Raw genomic sequence first — 20,248 nt, 5'->3', positions numbered from 1 at the left:
TCAAGAGCCATTATTTGCGGAAGAAGTTTCCAATAAACATAGGGTGTCTTGAGTTCTTGAATGTTCCAACCTACAGGCAGTGTCGATGGCTGGTATAAATGGCACCAATATTACCAGAACGTAACTTTTCATAATGAAAACGTAATCACCTATTTGGCGAATTATCCAATTACCCTACTTCCCTGTTATTGCAGGCAAGTCTTATACCCAGTGCACTGCTCACTCACCATTAAAAAAGGTAAAATTCCAATATAGTCAAGTTCATGTCAACATTTTCTTTTTTCAAAAAAAAAAAATCATTCTCCAAACTACCACATTTATGAAAAGAAATTTAATACATCAGAACATACCTATTGTCTAGCATGATAGCCAATACACTGGTGATATCTCATAAATGGCACTTATTTTGTTAAGAAAACACTAGATCCATGATATGCTCCTAGCTTATCCTTTAAAACAAAACAAAACAAGACAAAAAACTAAAGAAAAATAATATTTCAGAGCTAGAAGAGCCCACAGAGCTTATTCAATCCAAACACATCCCTTCTAGGGTCCAGGCCAGAGCCTTCCCTGCTGCATTGCTAAATACCGCTCTACAAGTTACTGGAATACATTTGACTCCTATTTTTAAAGCTAAAAGGCTAGTTGTATTTCATGGATTAAGTAGTAAAAACAGTGATAGACCTGGCCAAGTCTCTCAAATTTGTGTCTAGCTTTTTAAAAAGCATCCAAAGTCGGTGGAAAAAAAAGAATAAGGGAGAAAAGACAGGAAAGGAGAAAAATTCATTTTTGCCTAGAACATAGGCTAAAGCTCATTCTAGAAAATGGGATTCTAAGCTAACGCAATGTTTCCTGCTAAATTCAAGTGGTGGCTCTGTTTACACAAAGTCAATTATTAGAGGTACAGAAGAAACGAGTTTCAGAACACTGAGTAATAATTTACCACTTAGGGGAGTGGAAGTTAAAGTCAGGATTCTAAAACTCCGACTTGCAAATCTACATTGTTGTCAAAAACTTCCAATGTCTAGACTGCATTGATCAAAGCTATGAGTACTACCCACAGAGAGAATATAGGTCTCATCTCATCTGATGTGTAACTAATGCAACATAGGAGGAACAATAGATACATATCCAAGGAGAGGCCAGTGGGGACTGACTGAGGACATAACACATGCTTCTGCTCAGTGTTCATATGATGAGAAAGTAACTTCCTACTGCTCGTTACTATTTCTGGGCATAGGTACAAAGTCATACAACAAGCATCTCTGATAAGAAAATCTGGAGCTATGTCAACATTTTGAATAATCCATCCCACCAAGAGCAACCAAATCCCAACAGCCTAAACTATTTGTCACTGAGTCACCACACAACAGTTGCTTATAATACAGGAACAGGGAAAGAAATCAAACAAAGGAAAATTTTTGTCAAATAGAAGAGTATTTCTTCAATGCAAAGAAACCTTTCAGTTCTCAGCAACTCATAATAATGAAGTATTTGGGGTAAAAGGTATGGATAATAGGAGTCCAAATGAACCTTGTTTTTAAACATCCAAAATATTCTAAGTGTTTATCAAAATAAATAGGTACCTAGAATAATCTGATACTAATCTCCCCCAATACTACCCTCGGAGGGAGAGGGAAGAAGTAGGGCATAAAACCTATCTGCAAAGATCACAGGCATTATGCAGACTGAATTTATATCTAGATACATTAAGAGGCAAGTAACTCTCCCTACTCTGTAGGTTACTGCTCTTCCTAATATTTTAGGAAATTGTTAATGTGTATTTTGCTTTTTAAAATCAATACATACACACAGCATTTGGCCTGGTATTGATGGGAAAATAAGTAACTAACGATTTCTGCTGGAAAGAAACAAAGAAAAAAAATCTGCTTTTGGCAAAATTAAATATTTTAAAATTTATTTGGCTCAGAAAATATCAATCTTCTAACATGGGTAATAACTCTAATTAAATTCAACTGATCATCTATATAATCACTTAGGAACATGATTTTAAATAAGCAGGCCTCAGAATGAGTTCAAGATAAGCCATCATTTTCTTTAAAAAAAATGATGATGCACTGATTTTATCCAAAAAGTTAACTGTTAACTACTATATACCAACTAAATCACACCCAAATACTAGCCTTATCTTTTTAGAAATTCAATGATAATAGCCTTCTTCAAGCCTTAATCACTGCAAACTTATCACACTTAAGTTAAAAGGATTACATCATACAACAGTATTTCTTAAAACAATGTTCTGGATCCTTCATGGCATTGCAATCCTACCATGGCAGGGAGGTGGGGGGCTGGGGAGGCGGCAGATTATCAGGAGATACCTACCATTCAGTAACAATTTTTCCTAATGATTTAATCTCAAAGGGAAATCTTAAATTAATCCACAAAATAAATGTGATTTTACCTTAAAGAAGCTATAGAACTTTTCCCTTGTAAACAGCATCTACCATGGTTACCACCACTTAATTAAATCCTAGGTCATGTCTACAAAAGTAATTATTGCTGAACATTTGTCTGCGAATATAAGTGAGTAAGTATTCACCATTTTAAAAGTAAACGTTTACCACATTTATTACTAGCTATCTTTACACCAGCACATTTGTGACTCATTGTATCTACATGCAAGATCACTTCACGTTTCTAGGCTTCTGGTTAAAACTAAAACAAGAAGATAAACAAAGATGAAGAATCTCAAGGGTCCTTTCCAGCTCCAGAAGACAAAAGCATATCGAAGGCAGGGACCCCCTTTTTCTCTTACGTCTCCCCCAATCCTTTCCCTGTGTCCTGCACGTATGAAGTCTGCCGGTTAAGCACATTACCATGCCCACAAATTATATTCTTAAACAAAACCCCAAAACCACACAGGAAAACAAAACAAAATAGATCAATTTGACAAAATTAAAAACTTGTGTATGACAAAGAGATACCACACATCAGACTACAAGAAAAAGAAACGAAAATGGGACAAGATATTTTCAACGCAAACAACAAAGGACTAACATCCTACAGATAAGAAAAAGACAAAAGATCCCAATAGTTTCTTTTTTTAAAAAGACAAAGGATGTTTTTAAAAGTCAATAAAGAGGAAATCCAAATGGTCAATAAACACATAGAAAATGTTCAACTCCATTAGAAATCAGAGAGATGCAAATGAAAACAAAAGATACCATATTTCAACTAAATATAAAAATAAGAGATCTGAAAATAATCAATGTTGGCAAAGCTGTAGAGAAAACAGTACTCCGCCCCTGACAGAGTATAAACTGTCATGACTACTTTGTAGAGCAATCTGACAACATCTAATACAAATGAAAACACACGCACACCTCAAATTCTAGGCCTATATTCAAAACCTTGTTCATTTGTAAAAGGTAACACATTCAAAGATGTTCACCGCACAGAACAGAAAGTGACCTATATATTCCTTAACAGGGGACCAGAAAAGTAAGCATACAACCTATTCCTGCCATAAAATACTAAACAGAAGGACCTAAAGGTAATGAATTTGCTCTCTCCACATGAAATGTAGTAAGGTTCAAAAATGTCGAGAGGGGAAAATGGCAAGACACAAAATTATTCACTCATGAAAATGTTCTGGAATTTAATAGTGGCCACTGTTGCACAACCTTGTGAATATACCAAAAGCCACTGGATTTTATACTTTCAAAGGGTAAATTTTATGGTATACAAATTATATGTCAATTAAAAAAAATGATTCACCCGCTATGATACTTTTGGTGGAGATTTTTAAAACACAATGTACTATTACCTGCATCAATATAAATGTGCAAATGTGCATCAATAGAATGGAAGGCTAAAAAGTTAGAAAAAAAGGATTCAGAAGCACTTAAAAACTTTTGCTGCATCTATAATACCTAATTCTCTAAAATCAAAACAAAGAATCAAATAGGATAAAATGTAAACATTTATTTATTCTTGGTAGTGGGGATTTGAATGTTTGTTATATCATTCTTTCCTTTGTATTTTCTTGTACTTTTTCTCTTTTTTTGAGAAATACAAAAAGGGCACAAAAGAGGCATACCATAAGTGACAAATAGTAAATATATACACACAGAGAGCTATGTAGCATTGCTAACCAAATAAATGCAAATAAAAGTAAAGTATTGCTTCATCCACAAACTGGCAAAGATTAAAAAACAAAACTTAATTCCCAGTACTGGTAACCATGGGGGGAAAGGAGAAGTCTCCCAACCCCTGGGGAAGGATAAATTGGTACAATCATTTTGGAAGGAAGTTTGGTAATGCACAACAAAATTTAAAATCTATGTACCTTTAAATCAATCAATCAATCAATCAATCAATCCTGTGTACCTTGTCTCAACTACCTCCCTTCTGGAAATCTAACACCAAGAAATTATAGGCGAAACTATAAAAATGATATGTCAAAGGTGTTCAGCATAGCATTATTCATAACAAATTAACACTAAGAACAATGTCCACATAAAGTTATGACAAATGTGTATTCAATGTAATACCATAAAATTCAGCTTTAAAAAGATGGTATTTCACCATATACCATGAGGGTAGGAATGTTCATTTGTGCTGTATCCCCAGCTCCTAGAAGTGATCTAGCCATATAGGAGCTCCAAAAAAACACCTGTTGAGTGAATTAATGTTAATTTACGGTTAATATTTATATGTGTGTATGTATATATATGAAGATATTTAGTAAAATATTAATTATGGCTGTCTGTAAAGAATTCTCAGTGACTTTTTAATGTATCTATGGTTTGATTTTTCCATAATGAACACATATCTATAAATTTTAAAAATAACAGCATTTTCAACTGCATGTAAAAAAATACATGGGTTCTTCATAAAAGCTGTACAGTACGATGGTGCAATGTAATTTCTCATCTTCTACATTATCTGTAAGTTTTAAAAAAACGTATGAATTATCTGTAATATCAATGGACTCTTTTCAGACAAATTATATTCTCAAATATGAATACAGCCCTATAAACAAGAATAAAGAGAACCACAAAATATAAGAGAATCAAAGATTAAAGTGTTAAAATCTATGTTATGAGGAAGAGTTCGATGAACTAAAAACACTCTGGCCACACACACAAAACAAAATGTTTTGAAAGAATATTAACTTGTATTACTGAGACAAAAGAATTTCTCTTTCTACGTGGTAGCTTCTTGTTTGAGGAGTAAAACCTAAAATCAAGGAAAGTATAAAAGCCAAGGGAAAACAATTATAGAATTTTCTATTATCTCCATCAGGACAGTGTGAAACATTATGTTTCAGAGATCAAAATTTAATAAAGATTAAAGTCTGAAGTTCAGTAATACACAGAATCCTTAACTAAGTCATTGGTGCAACTGTGTATAGCTCCTCCCCTCCCAAGTATCTAAGCTTTCCAAGTTCTCTTTTGAGGACTTAAGTCACCGAGAGATTTAAAAAAAAAAAAAAAAAAAAAGAAGAAGTTCCACATCTTAGAACTGTAAAAGCTGTGTTAAGTAGTAGGAATCATCTGTAATAGATGACCAGAAAAAGAACGAAAGGGCTAAGGTTGGCCCAGGGAAGACCACTGGAAGGAAACTTCAAAGAACCAAGACCAAAGAACAAGGAATCTTTAAAGTAAAATTATGAGACTGTTACCCCTGCCCTGTCCTACCTCACAGAGACAGTCCTACAGGAGGTCACCTAAAATAAGAGATACAAAAGCTTCTGCGTTATACAAATAATATGCCATAAACTGGACAGTGATATTAACTATAAAATGCATCCCCTGAAAGCCAAGTTTGGATTCTCCTTTTCTGAAAAAAATCACTGGATAATTGCTACAATGGAACTTAACCATGCCAGTACTTTGGAAGACTGATCTTTCCTCCTTCCATTAAATGTTTTTATTAGCAACATCAACTGTGGCTTTAAAACATCAGCTTCCACATATTAATGGGGCAGCTCATCTGTGCCAGGTTCTACGTTGAATATCTGGTACCAGCGGTTCTCTGAGTGTATTCTGGAGACGCCAGGATCCCCAAAACCTCTTCCAGGGATTGGCTATTCTCACCACAACTCTAAGACATTTTTGCCTCTTTCCCCCATGCTCTCACGAGTGTGCTTCAGTCTTCCAGGGGCTCCATGAAGTGTGAGAACACAACAGACTGAATGCAGAGACACACAAGCTGAGCCAGTTATTTCACAACAGTGAAAAGATGTGTACACACAGAAAGTAGAAGAATGCCACACTTCTCACTCCCGTTTTTGGAAAATACTCATTTTTCATTAAAATGCTATTTATATGCTGACATATAACGGGTTGATTACTGTTATCTTTCAACAAATTAATAAATAACTTTTTAAATGTCTCAGGTTTGATTTCTAATGGAGTAAATATTAATGGATACAAGTCCATGGAAAAAGCTCTCTGGAATCAATTTTGAAGAGTCTGAAGAGGTCCGAAGACCAATAAACCAGAAAACAGCTGATTCATATTTACTCCTCAATTTAGGAGGTAATGGTCCTCTTCTTCCATCGTTCCAGGAACACAAATGAGAACACAAGTGAGAAAACACAGAAATGACTTGCTCAAGAGCACACAAGAGGTCTCTAAAGCCAGCATTCGAATACAAGGCTGTAATTCCTAACCCAAACTCCTCACCACGGAGCAGCAATATCTACCCAAGATAGTTCAACACTGGGTCTTTACTCTTTGTCTTTTAGTCTTAAAAAGTAATGAGTGCTCACTGGAATGTTTTAAATATATGGAATTAACTTAAAAAAAAAAAATCAAATGCTACAAAAACAACCTCCCATCCCTGCCAACACCGTAAGAGCTGGGTTCCCACTCATCCAAAATTTATTTATACACATACACACATACCCTTTTTAGTTCTATAAGCATATTTTTTAAATGGGATCACACTGATCTAGCAACTTATTTCACTTAATATCTCTTGAAGATCTTCCTGCATCTACAAACATATTTACCCCTTTTTATAATCCCCATCATTTAAGTGAACTCAGCTGGGGTCCCCTAATTGGCTTGCTTCCCAATTTCTGCTGTTTAAAAAGTCACAAGAAATATACTGTATCTTTGTGCAGTTGCAAAGCTGTATCTGTTGGAAAATCCCTGGAAGTAAAATTGCTGGGTCAAAGGGTATAAACATCTAAAACCTTAATAGATGTTGCCAAATGCCCTCCAAAATGTCCGTGCCCAATTTATATTCCCGCTAACAGCATAGGAGATTGCCTCCAATAATTCAGCTTTTAAGTGCCTTGGAAAATTATGCTGTATGTTGCTTCAAAATGCCAAGTAGTAGAACTGCTCTCACCAGTCATCTTAATTCCAGAACTCTACCCAAATCTTCTAACACTCACTGAATATATCAGTATAGTCATCCATCTGTTTGTTTGGTTTTTTTTCTGAAACCTTTGAAATACCTAAGAAGAGGAAACACACCAGGTGCACGCAATATCTTCAACTAGTTCGGCCTCAAATTTTAGGTACCCTGATAAAAAGTTATCCAAATTATTTCAGAAGACTGTTTAACACAAATCAGAACTACACAGTAATGCTGGGCTCAAACATTTAAATCAAAGTTGTAAGTGGGGATTTATTATGCTTTATCTGCCCACTCAAAGGACTAGGGCTACGAATAAAAAGCCATCAAACCATACCAGTGGCCAAATTAGCTTACATAAAATAATAAGCAACAGATTTCATATCATAAATGTCAATGGAACAGACTGCAATAGTAAGGATGGCTGTAATTGGAAAGAAAGTTCACTCAAATTCCCATCATATTGAAAATGAAAACATTAATATTTTAAATGAAATGTTTTGAATGTGACTATTCATTTCAGTCATATCAGACTATTACAAATCTTTGGTACTAATAAATAAGATATAGTCTTTTTTTTTTTTTTTTACAAGTGGATAGTTTTAAAATGCATTAGACTCTGACCTGCCTATTCTGTAACAGCTAATGGATATTCCAGGCTTCACCATTTCATCAAAATCTCTCTTCTAGGACTCAGTGCTAGTAATTTTAAATTGCAAGTCTCCAACCCATCTTTGGGACAGAGTAAACCCACATGAATTCAAGTACAATTAGCTCAATTCTGAAACGGTACATGTAATTCTCATCAGGCAACAAGTTGAAATACTCTAATTTCTTCCTCTACAAGTTCTCATACTATTACTGTGGAATAAAGGAAATCAACCTGAAAATCAATTTGCTTTTCCAAACCAAAGATTTACCAAACTAAGGACTCATCCATCTTCGTGGCTGAGCAGTTCATCCTCAGTGCTAAGGTCCACTTCCGTTTATCAACTAATGTATATACTGAAAGTGATTTACCTTGCCATTATTAATAGCCATTTACAGTTGGGAGTATATGCATTTCTTTTGAATACCTTGCAACTCAGATTTTTCACAAAGCCATATTTGCAGTGTCTTCCATTTCCAATTTCTCACTTACAGATCTATAAGACAGCAAATACAGCACCTTAAAAGGTACAGGAGTAGACTTAGCCATGTCTGGCATTCTTGTTCTGTATTTATTTATTCTTATCATTTTGAAAGGCGTTATAAGCCAAAAAATAAGTCCCAGGATCAAGTGGTATGTTTGGTGTTACTTGAATTTACAACTAAGTATTCCCAATGAACAGAGAAACCTTCTCTTGCAATCTGAATCATGTGTAATTACAGTATGACAAGGTCTCTCCTGGGCTATGTAAGCTGGCATTTTTCCCAGGACTTGTCACATCATGGGAAGCACACATACAAATAAAAATCCAAAAATAAACATTTTAAAACAATGGCTTATAGACCACATAAAGAAACTCCGCAGTTGAAAATAAAAACCGAAGAGCCCAACCGGCAAGCAGGCATCTCTCGCTAGAGACGTCTGAGACATCAGTGTTAGCAAGAGGCTTACCACGCCTAGCAACAACTCCCAGGTGTGGGCTGTGCAGGGCCAGCACCCTCATGCTCCCTCAGGCTGGACCGAAAATCATTCAGGATGGGAAATAAAGGGAAGCATCCCCACTCACACACTGAAGCAGGGAAACAGTGGTGAAATACGGGGAGGTTGGTCATCTTTAATTTCATAATGCCAATTTGTTGATTGCCAAGGAGCCTAAACAAAGTTATCTTAAGAGCTACATCTTCTGCCAACTGACGTAGTTTCCCTAATATACTAAACACTGCTTTTTGGGTTAAATGTATTCCCTCTCGAAGTGTGTGGCAGCCAAGGAGTCCTAATGGTGGCTACCAGGGATCTTAGAAGGTGGTTTCTTTTGTTTCAACTCCTCTGCAGTGGCTCTATACATACATGGAAAAGGGAGAGCGAGATTCCAAGAAGCATCACACCCAACCTCAAACAGTGACAGAAACTTGACGACGCTCATCCTAATTACAGTGTTGAGGAAATATGAAGGAAAATTATCTCTGGCTGTATTTTGATCTAACATGCTAACAAAATCTAAATGTTATTTCCTCTAGGCCATGCATAGTCTTACCCTTCTATTAGAAGCTGGATTCATTTGTTAACCATCAGCAAAGCCCAACAAATTCGACTGCTCAAGTTTTCAGGAGGAGCTATAAAACAAACCACTAAAGGCAAAACATACAGTCCTACAACCCATTGCATGAGCTCTGGAAACAAAAAATAAGCATCAACACAAACCTCTGCCACCTCGGAGGCACACAGCATTGCTCCTTTCTTTATTCAGCTCCTCAATGTTCAATAATTTCCAGGAGCTCTAAGCAGAATGGATTTATTATGATGTTACTCTAAGAAACTGCAGGAGTTCTAGATGCCAATAAAGATTACGGATCAAATGGAAGATAACTACTAACCATTGTGTCGAGTTAGATAAATAAACCTGCTCACAAACAAAGCACCTTATTGTATGTGTACTGTTACCTCCACTAATCCAACTAAAACAACCAGACAGTAGCTTTCCGGAGGCTGAAGGGAATAGACATCAGGATTTCTCAAACCCTCTTTAAATTTTCTTTCAAAATAACACTCCGGTGTTTTGTTTTGTTTTTTTCTTTTTTCAAAACTGTCCTGCCCTGTATGGAAAGTGTTTGGGACCCGAGAGGCTGGGCAGGATATGCAAACTAGAGACCAAGGCTAAAAACCAAGGTGGGGAAGAAGTGAGGAAGAAGGCAGGACAAACATCGTTCCTCTGAAACTTGGCTTCGACCTTTGCAGGGACCCTCCTCCCCGCAGATCACATCGGGCAGAGACTTCGGCACGCTGCTCAAAAATCCAATGAGCAGTCAAGTGCCACTGGGGGCTGGGGACGAGTAAGCCCCCCGCCCCTCCGCCGACTAAACATTAAAATGCTGACGGTGCGAGGCGGGGGGTGATTAACCCACGAAAGGAAAAATCAGTGACAACGGGCACCTCCCGCCTAATTCACAGAGAGGAAGGCAGAGGAGACCCTGAGGAGAGGCGACTTCCCAAAACGGAACAATAACTACATCCCACGCATTCCCTGCTAATAACACAGGTAAATTTCAATTTCTCTAGGAAAAAAAAGGCGCAAGCTGTCTGTTCCCTCCAGCCCCACCCCCCGACGCCTCCAAACCCAACAACTAATTGCACCTTCCCACAGAACCCGCGGCTAACCCCAGAGGGCCGGTGAGGGCTGGCTTGGGATGAATAAACACTCGACACCTGACGGTCCTTTCTCTGCGGTGACTTTCCCGAAGCCGAAGTGGCGCGCGCGCGGGCGAGAGCCCGGACCTGGCCAGCGCGGCGCCGCGCACCCAGGTCCCGAGGCGACGCCGGCGAGCGCGACGCTGGGGGGGGGGGGGGGGGGGGAACGGGGGGCGGGGAGAGGGGCAGGGGGTACCGCCCGGGCCAAGCGATTGTTTCCTCCGCGAGCAAAGACATTTTTTGATCAAGCTCCTTTTGTATTCGAGCCCTACCTCTTTTTGGCCTAGGAAAGCTTTCGTGCAAGTGGAAGACGACTTTCTCCACAAAGTGCTGTATGTTACTGTGCTCCGGGCCGCGCACGAACACCATCCAGTCGTGGGTGAAGCCCTCCACGGTGGGTTTTTTCCTCACCTGGGCGCGGTGCCCCAGCTCCAGCTTCACCTGCACGGCACACTGCGGGCAGGGGGAGGAGAGACAGCCGTGAACAACAGGAAGGCGACCGTTCGACACTGAACATTGCGCCTGACATTTTTTTTCCTCCTTCTTGAAACGCACATAAAAGGAAACGGCGGTGCCCTCTGCATCCACGTTTCACGCGCGTGGGCGCGCACACTCCACACCCCCAGATACACCCCACCCGGCCCGCCCGGCGCCCAGCATCCACGCCGACAGGGATTGTAACGGAATGTTACCCCCAATCGGGAAGGGGGTCCGGGGGTCGGGGGGAAGAGGGAGAGCTCACTCAAGCCACTACGAGCACGACAACAAATGCATCGGAAACAAATTAGAAGACAATTAGGAGGCGATGCCGGGGCGGTTTCCCGGCGTGGGAAGGGAGGTAGCCGGGACCCCGAGGGGGGGTTCTGGCGAGCCCCCTCCCTGAAAGTGCCGCGGCGACAGGCACACGCCGAGGAAGTCTTTGTGTACGTGTGTGTGTGCGTGCGTGTGGAGCGCTGTGCCAGGCGGAATGGAAACTACAGGCAGCCTCTGCTGATGGGCACAAACTCCCGTGCTCTTAGCACTGGGTTCGTGCACAACAAAAATGAGACGTCGTCACACACACACGCCCGCAGGAAAACACGCCGAGGCATCCATAACTTAAGGCACCCCGCACCCCCCAGCGAAAAGCCCCACGCGATCGGCGAGGCCAGCCTAACAGAGCCCCCGCAACACACTTCCAAGAGCCAAAGTGGCCCCAAAGTAGCTCCCACCTCCCCCAAAAAATAAAATTCGGAAAGGCAGGGAGGCGGGCGGACAGCCGCCGAGGCTCGACTGCGCACAGCCCGGCGCGGGGGCAAAGTTGCGTGCGGCCCCGCCGCTGTCAGCCCGCACACTCCGGCTCACACACGCGCGCCGCGGAGAACGCACCATCGTAGCGGCCGCCGAGGCTGCTCGCCGCGTCCCCGGACTGTGCCCGCGGCTCCCGGCGGCGGCGGCGGCTGAAATATGGCTGAGTTATTATTCGCCTCCTTCCACCGTGTGAGTGTGTGTGTGAGTGCGCGCGTGTGAGCGAGAGTGCGCTTCTTGCGATTGCAAAGAGAGGCGAGGAGAGAGGGAGGCGCGGGGGGGGGGGTGGAGGGGCGAGTGTGTTAGTGTGTGAGTGTGTGTGTGTGTGTGTGCGCGCGCCGGGGGGGGGGGGGGCGGGGTGGAGGGAGGGAGGGGAGCGGAGGCTGAGGGAGAGGCGGCAGCTCCCTGCAAGCCGTACCAACCTTTCTCTAATTGGAACCGCGGAGCGCTGGCGCTGTCTGGGCTGCGGCGGCGGCGGCGGCGCAGGGCGAGGGAGGAAAGGCGGGGAAGGGGGGGGGGTCTTTTATTATTTTTTTTTGCATGTACTTACCGAGCTAGCCATGCCTGGGGGCCCGGAGGTTTGCTGGGGTGTTGTGTGGTACCCCCCCTCCCCCGCCCCCCTCAGCTGTAATTCATGAAGAGGCTGCTATGAATGAGAGCGCGCCCAGGAGCGGAGGGTAGATGGCGGACATTCTCTGCCTTTTTCCCCCCGCGTTCGCTTGCTCGCTCGCTCGCTTATTAAACTCAGCCCCAAAAGCAAAAGCAGCAGCAGCAGCAGCAGCAGCTCCAGGGCCAGAGGATGAGATTCCGGAGCATGCGCCGTGGCGCCTTACACCGGGGCTCCGAGCCTTACGGGGCGGAGGGAGGGCGCGAGGGCGGGGCGGAGCGCGCGGGGAGGCCGAGCGAGCAAACCAGGGGGAGCTCGAAAGAGCCAATCACCGGCCACCTCCCGAAACCCGGCGGCCCGCACCGCCACACTGGAACGCCCGGCTTAAAGTAACAGGTTCCTACCGGAGGGGGGGGGGGGGGCGAGGGGGGTGGAGCAAAGGACGGGGAGGGGGCGCTAGAGTGGGGAGAGCGGCCAGCTGGGGAGCCATCCCAGCCCTGTGTAAACTCCTCCCGCCCTACAATAAAAAACGGATTAAAACTGCTGGAATGTAGCCACTGCCTGGAGCCCCCAGCAGCCGGAGAAGGGGTGTTAAATCAAGACTTCGGCGTTAGCACGCTCGGGGGAGGGAGGGGGCTTTCTTTTACTTTCCACCCCGTCTTTTTGTGGTTTTGTGCTGGGAAGTCAAGAACTCACGCCCAAACAAATTTATTTAAGGAAAGAGCGAGAGAAGTGCCACTCTGCAAACAAACATCAAAAAGCAGTCGCTGAGACTGTTAAAACCGGCAACAATCCCCTGGCCCCCTTCCCCATCCACACTCACAGGCACCCGTCCACCACTCCCACTCCCCGCCCTTCTGCCACCGCCACCGAAAATTCAAAAATGAAATGAACAATAATGCTATTTCCTTCCAAGGGAACTCCTCCCGCTTTGGTAATCCCCGGCTGGGAGGCATCGCGCAGCGGTGCCCAGGTGAAGGTAAAACACCTGGGAGTACCGGCTGCAGACCCTCAGGAACCAGGCTTGGAGTTGTTTTCTTCGGGAGGTTCCCCTCCGGACAGCCTGGTGGGTGGCATCAGAACGCGGCGGATTGTCCTCTGAGGACACGCGGGGCAACTGGGAGTCTTAAAATAGCAGATAAAGTTAATACTGGCTGTAATGTGCATAAATTGGATTATAATCTTTAGGCGTATTGGTGACAGCCAGCGTAATCCAACTCTGGGTATTAATCCGGTTAGGCTCCCGGGTGACAACCAGTCGCAAGAGTGTTCCCAGAGTCGCCCTCCTGCAAACGTTCCCACTCGGGATGGATTGGGTCTCAGTGGCTGGGGATACAGCAGCGCAGCCACGCGTGGGGCGGGGGGAGGAGGACTGACTAGCTTCCTTTAGCAATGCGGACGACCTTCACTAAGGAAACGGATAAGATCTAGACGATCGACTTGAAAGTGAAAGATGGGTGTAACTCCGGTTCGTTGAAAAAAGATCCTTGCATCTTCCTAGCCCTCATTCCTTTCTTGCCGTCTTTGTCTTCTTTCTTTCCCCAAGTTCCCTGGTCTCCCGACTTCTTTCTGATTCTTTCTTTTCTCTTCGCCCTGCCTTCCCTCTTTATGTGCCTCTTTTTCGTCTTTCTCCCTCAACTTTCTGCTTTTTTCTTCTTTTCTTTCTTTAAACCACGAAAGCAAGTTGTCTCAGCTCTTGGAATAAAGAGAGCGGGAGCGGAATAGGGAAGGAGGTTACCTGGGGCATCTGGAGCCGTGGTGGGTAGCTTTCAGTTCTCCCACCTTCTGACAGGAAGAGAACCCGAATCAGATCGGAGCACTTCAGGCCAACTTTAATTTTCAATCCAACCTTCCAACTCCAGTGAGTTGAACTACTAAAACTGATGCTCTGACCTCTCCCCAGTTGCAACCCAGGAAACTTTGGTTTGAGGGCCCCAATTCCTACCACCCTTCTTTTGGATTTAGGATAGAGTGGAGAGAACGATTGACCGAGGGGAGAAACATTTTGATACAAATCCAAGGGTTTAGATTTCTCAACTGACCCACAGGTACATAGATGCCTATCATCTTGTATGTGTGTATGTGTAGGTGTGTGTGTATCAGGACTAAGTTTACATAGACAGGGACAAGCTGTGTGTTAGGATCTAGGTGAAGGGAGGACCTACTTGCTATGCATTATTAAATTTTTGATGAAATAATTAAATTACAGAGAAGTTCTTCAGAATTATCAGGTTGGGAACTGATGTTTATCTGGATGTGCCATTAGTCAAAAGCCATTTCCTGTAAGGCAGCAACCATTGGGCAGTGAGTGTAGCTCAACACACAGGTGAAAAACAACAATCTAGTTGTAAGTTGGAGTTGGCCTTAGAGCTTGGCTAATTTCTTCCAGTGGCAGCAGACTTTCTTGTGATTCTCTCTGTAACTTGTCTTTGCGCTGAGGGGCTGATATCTCTTTCTTGAACTATGTGTTCATTGAATTAATATTATTCCAGGAGTCACCAATAAGCCATAGAGTCAAAGAGGGTCTTTTCCCATTACCCCTCCTATCCCAAAGACTGCTTTAAACACTGAATGTAGGGATAAATTTCATTCTCTAGACACTGAAAATATAGATTTGGTCAGTAGATGGCGCATGGAGCCCTTCCACCAACGTCCTTACGTGACCTCTTTACAACAAAAAGACCAGGAGGAGGAGAAAAAGAAAGAAAACACAATCCTGAATACTCTAGATTCAACTTTTGGGCAAAGGAATTTATGCCAGTCTTTCAATGTATTGTGTATAACCTGTTCTAACAAGCCGGCTATCAATTAAAATCAATCAAAACAGGAAAAACATCAGATTAATTTTTGTCTAGCATATCTGGAGATCTTTGCACTTCACATGAGGTACAAATGTGAGAAGTCTTTTGAATACTTGACAATGCGATTATAGAAAATATTTTGCAAGTAAGTTTTAAGACAGAAATCTTTAGTACTAAATATTCCTCCCCTCCCCCCCAAATTTGTTTTCATGGAAATGCTTAGGGATAAAGCCACCTATTTATCCAAAAAGCAACTATCTTACCAAAATTCATACTGTAATATATAGCACAACACGAAACTCTGTGAGGTTAGTTTTGAGGAGCAGAAAAGAAAAGCAATTGACACTGTTATTTCAAATATGCTTGAGGGGCTCCTGGGTAGCTCAGTCACATGAGTTTCAGACTCTTGATTTCGGCTCAGGTCATGATCTTACCAGGGGGGGATCCAGCCCCCAGTGGGGCTCTGTGTTGACAGCATGGAGCCTGCTTGGGATTCTCTCTTTCCCCTCTTTCTCTCTGCCCCTCCCCTGCTCAGACTCTGAGCGCTCTCCCTCTTTCTCTCAAAATAAATAAACGTTCCAAGAAAATGCTTGATGAAGAATAAAAAAGGACAGTGTCTGGGATAGATTTTAATTCCTGGTCACAACCACCACCCTCACCGTAACTCTTGGACCATCATTTGGGCTCCAGCACTTTATTTACAATAGCTTTGTTTAGTGTGGAGGTTGAGGCCAGTTTGGATGTTTCTGGCACAATATAAAGAGGTCCTTTAAAAATGTTTTTTGTTAATGTTTATTTATTTTTGAGAGACCGAGAGAGAGAGAGAGAGAGAGAGAGAGAGAGAGAGTTGAGAGGGTGAGGGGCAGAGAGAGAGGGAGACACAGAATGTGAAGCAGGCTCCAGACTTTGAGCTGTCAGCACAGCCCGACAGGGGGGCTCAAACTCACGCATGAACCGAAGTCAGACGCTTAACCGCTTAACCGACAGCCACCCAGGCACCCCCAAGAGGTCCTTTAGAGTAATTAGAGTGTTAAGGAGCAGTTGTTGCTTCTTAATAGGATTTTATCTGTTTATTTGTTGTGATAATTATTTACTCGTAAGCTCAAATAATCAAATCAATAAAAAGTAACCATTGCTCATCCTTTGCTGTACAGATCTGGGGGCAAAGGGAAGAAGACGCATCGGCGGGAAAATAGATAAATGGGACACACACTAACCAGATATCTGATAAATATTAGACTCAGAATAATGAAGCATTTTTTTTTTTGTAATAGTGCACTTTTTTCTGTGTACTCTATCTGTGTGTTTGCTCGCCAAAACCATGTTTTGCTCATTTCATGTGCCAGGCACAGAGTTAGGCTGTAAAAATGTAAGAAAGACAGGCTTCCTTTTGTAACTGAGTTTATAACCCAGAGGAGAAGTGTCACCAAAACCTTTTTTTTTTTTTTTTAATTTCTTAGTACCTAAATCTGGGATAGAGCTATGTGTCACACATAAGCAAGCCACATACAACTTTGACACGAACATCCGAAGGGCAAGAAAAATAGTAGCACAAGATTAGAAGCCAGGAGTCACTGCCCTCAATTCCACCGGTTAATACTTAAGTAAGGCGGGAGAGGCGGTGATATCTTTTTGCAACAGCAGCCAAGTCCTAATTTCCTTTTCCTTGATCTGAAGTGTTTTCTATGGGCACCTTATTGCAGCTCTTTTAAGACAAGATTCACAATGAAAGAAAGCTTACTATGCCTTTTCAAGATCATGAACATATTTTCTCAGCTGAGACAGTATCCCTGTATCTTATGGAAATTTTTGGTTCAAAATGTTACATTTTTAACATTATATTTAATTCATGATTCTAGGACAGTGTATTGGGAACCCCAGAATAGTACGAATCATTACTGCTTTGAAAAAACAATTGCTTTGATATCCGTTTAAGCACCTAGTCTAGGACTATTTCTAGTGATAAGAAATACACAAAGCTTTTTTAACACCCAGAGCCTCTTCATGTGTAAATTATTCCCTGAGAGTAATTTAAGCAATGCACTTATACATTCAGAAGACAAGAGTGCCTCCACAGTAATAATTTATTAATTTAGTAGGCTGTATTCGTAATTCAAAAAATAGCACCTCAAGGCCTGAAAATTAATCAAGGATGTTATGTAAGACCAACAATATGAAACAAGATAAATATTGAAGGTCAGTTGATATAGTGTGATTGAAAACGTCTTCCTAATATATACAAGAACCCCAGTGGAATATTTATAGGTAAAATACATGTTAAATTGAAAGTACTTTCTGTAAAACAATCTAAAAAGTCGATTATTTTGGTATATCTTTATGTATCCCTGGCATCTCTCAAAGGCTACTGCTTAACTCCCTAACTCTTTTTACATAATGATTTGACCTTCTTGATTTTCAGTGGAAAGTCTGTTTTCATATATGATTTCACTTCTCCCATTCACGTATTATGAATGGAGAGTTAAAATAATCACTTTGTCCTAAAACCATAAACTATACTTTGTCTTAGTCAATAAAAAGGAAAAATAACATATGAGGTTTATGAACTGACAGGCCAAACTTCAATTAAAACTGCAAAAGAAACTTAGGAAGAAGAAATTATTCCCTTCCGTGTATTAAATGGTCTGACAGTGGTTTCAAAATAGTACTAAGCCTCTAAGAAGTGAGTGATTTACCACCTTCTGGTAGGATCAAGTATCCCAGTTGGGTTAAACTATTTACAGTCAGCTCTGAATAATCCATGATTATATTATCCACTTTGTAGCTAATCTATAATGACACAATTTATATGTAGGGGTTTTTTATGTTAATTTATGTTAGAGTCAGTTTTTTTTTAACTGTACAAAATGCACGTAACTGTATCTAATTGCCAGTTTCCATTCATAGCTTTTTCTCGCAGGAAAGCAGATATACTAGTCCATCCAAACTCTTTTAGGCCCACTTTCTCGCTGTTATTAAACAATTTGTCATCCCAGGGGTAGAATGCTTTACAAAAAAAAACAACAACAACAACAAACTATTGATCTAGGAAGGAATACAAATTGATAGGGAAGAAGGAATATTCATTTTTTTAAAAAAGAATATTCATTTACCTGTGTGCTGAATCAAAAGAACTCCTAGAGGCTATTGTTAATTTTAGTTCTATTATGTATTCTCTATGAAATCAGATAAAGAAAAGTTAGTAAAATATTGTCTTCTCAAATTTAGTGGTAGCAATGTAGGGAAAACTTCAAGTTGTAGTAGGGAATTAAAAATCACTTATGGGGGCACCTAGGTGGCTCAGTAGGTTGAGCATCCAACTCTTGATTTTGGTTCAAGTCATGATCCCAGGGTAATGGGATCCAGCCCCACGTTGGGCTCTGTGCTGAGCATGAAGCCTGCTTAAGATTCTCTCTCTCCCTCTGTCCCTCTCCCCAGCTATACATAAATAAATAAATAAATAAATAAATAAATAAATAAATAAATATTTTTTAAAAAATAAAAGGGACCCCTGGGTAGCTCAGTCTGTTAAGTGTCTGATTTCGGCTCAGGTTATGATCTTGCAGTTTGTGGGACCAAGTTCCACACTCGGCTCTGTGCTGATAGCGTAGAGCCTGCTTGGGACTCTCTCTGTCCCTTTCCCTCTGCCCTGCCCCCACTCGTGCTAGCTCTCTCTCAAAATACATAAACATTTAAAAAATAACAACACATAATAAATACAAATAAATTTTAAAAATCACTTAAGAGTAGCAAATGAAATTTACCTATTTCTATACAATTAGAACTTCAATATATATTATTTCAGTCTTTTGCCTTATGTTTCATGACCTTGACATTTTGACTTTATCATTAATTCAACGCATTCTATTAATTTCTTTTGGCTGTCCACTGAAGGTCAGCCACTGTGCTTGGTCCTTTGAAATCAGGATACAGATAGGGATGCCTCTAACGCTGTCATTTATGTCAAGGCACTTCATTATTGCCTTAGAGTTAATAAGTTGTTACAACAAATAAAGATGTTATTAAACATACAACAATTAACTCTTGTTATTTATTTGTATCTCTGTTTAAGAAAAAAAAAGATTTTTTTAAAATTTTTTTTTCAATGTTTATTTATTTTGGGGACAGAGAGAGACAGAGCATGAATGGGGGAGGGGCAGAGAGAGAGGGAGACACAGAATCGGAGACAGGCTCCAGGCTCCGAGCCATCAGCCCAGAGCCCGACGCGGGGCTCGAACTCCCAGACCGCGAGATCGTGACCTGGCTGAAGTCGGACGCTTAACCGACTGCGCCACCCAGGTGCCCCAAAAAAAGAAAGATTTAAAAGGAAAAAGATTTAATCCTAACATTGGCAGTAATTCTTACTTTAAAAACATGACTGAAATTATGTACTAAGGTCACAAACAAGTACTAAAAGTACTTCCAAATAAAAATTTCATTTTCAAGGGCTCCGAATGGTCTCAAAAAGAATCTGTGAGTTCACAAAGATACTTAAAAAACAAGGAGCTGGTAAAAACAAAAGGTTCTGTGTACAGAAAAATACTAGCTAGTTAATATATATAAAGGGAATGTTAGAATTAGAAAAAAAAGTATCCTTTTGTAGACACCAAGGCTGGAATAGATTTAGTCAAGGCTTATCAACATATGCTGAAAGTTTGAAGTGAAAATTTTTGGAAAATACATTATTCGCAATGATACAATGCCTCATTGTATTATTCCACAGATTACATATTAATTACAAAGGGAGACAAGGATCTTCACAATGAAGAAATCTGGTAGACACCTTTTAACCGAGTGGCCAAACGTAACATCACCAATAATAGGAAGAGCTGACATCATGTGCCTGTTGATGTGATATGATAAAATGCATCTAACATCTAACATCAC

At 41.3% G+C, this 20,248-nt stretch overlaps 1 protein-coding gene across 2 annotated transcripts in view; it reads right to left on the bottom strand.

Annotated features, from left to right (window-relative positions):
- Positions 1-12,759, bottom strand: part of MLLT3 (MLLT3 super elongation complex subunit) — a 290,119-nt gene extending 277,360 nt beyond the window's left edge. Inside the window, exons 1-2 of one of the 2 annotated variants that reach the window (XM_047830557.1) lie at positions 12,507-12,759; positions 10,942-11,122 (exon numbers count right to left, since the gene is read on the bottom strand). In XM_047830557.1, coding sequence (XP_047686513.1) covers positions 10,942-11,122; positions 12,507-12,518 — 193 coding nt within the window. In that variant the 5' untranslated portion in view covers positions 12,519-12,759. Of the gene's footprint in view, positions 1-10,941; positions 11,123-12,037; positions 12,172-12,506 lie in introns of those variants that run through there. The other variant, XM_047830558.1, reaches the window with a different exon arrangement.
- Positions 12,760-20,248: the final 7,489 nt, after the last annotated feature.

Source organism: Prionailurus viverrinus, chromosome D4, assembly GCF_022837055.1.
Source record: "Prionailurus viverrinus isolate Anna chromosome D4, UM_Priviv_1.0, whole genome shotgun sequence".
NCBI lineage: Eukaryota > Metazoa > Chordata > Mammalia > Carnivora > Felidae > Prionailurus > Prionailurus viverrinus.
This window is presented reverse-complemented; position numbering and strand designations above follow the sequence as displayed.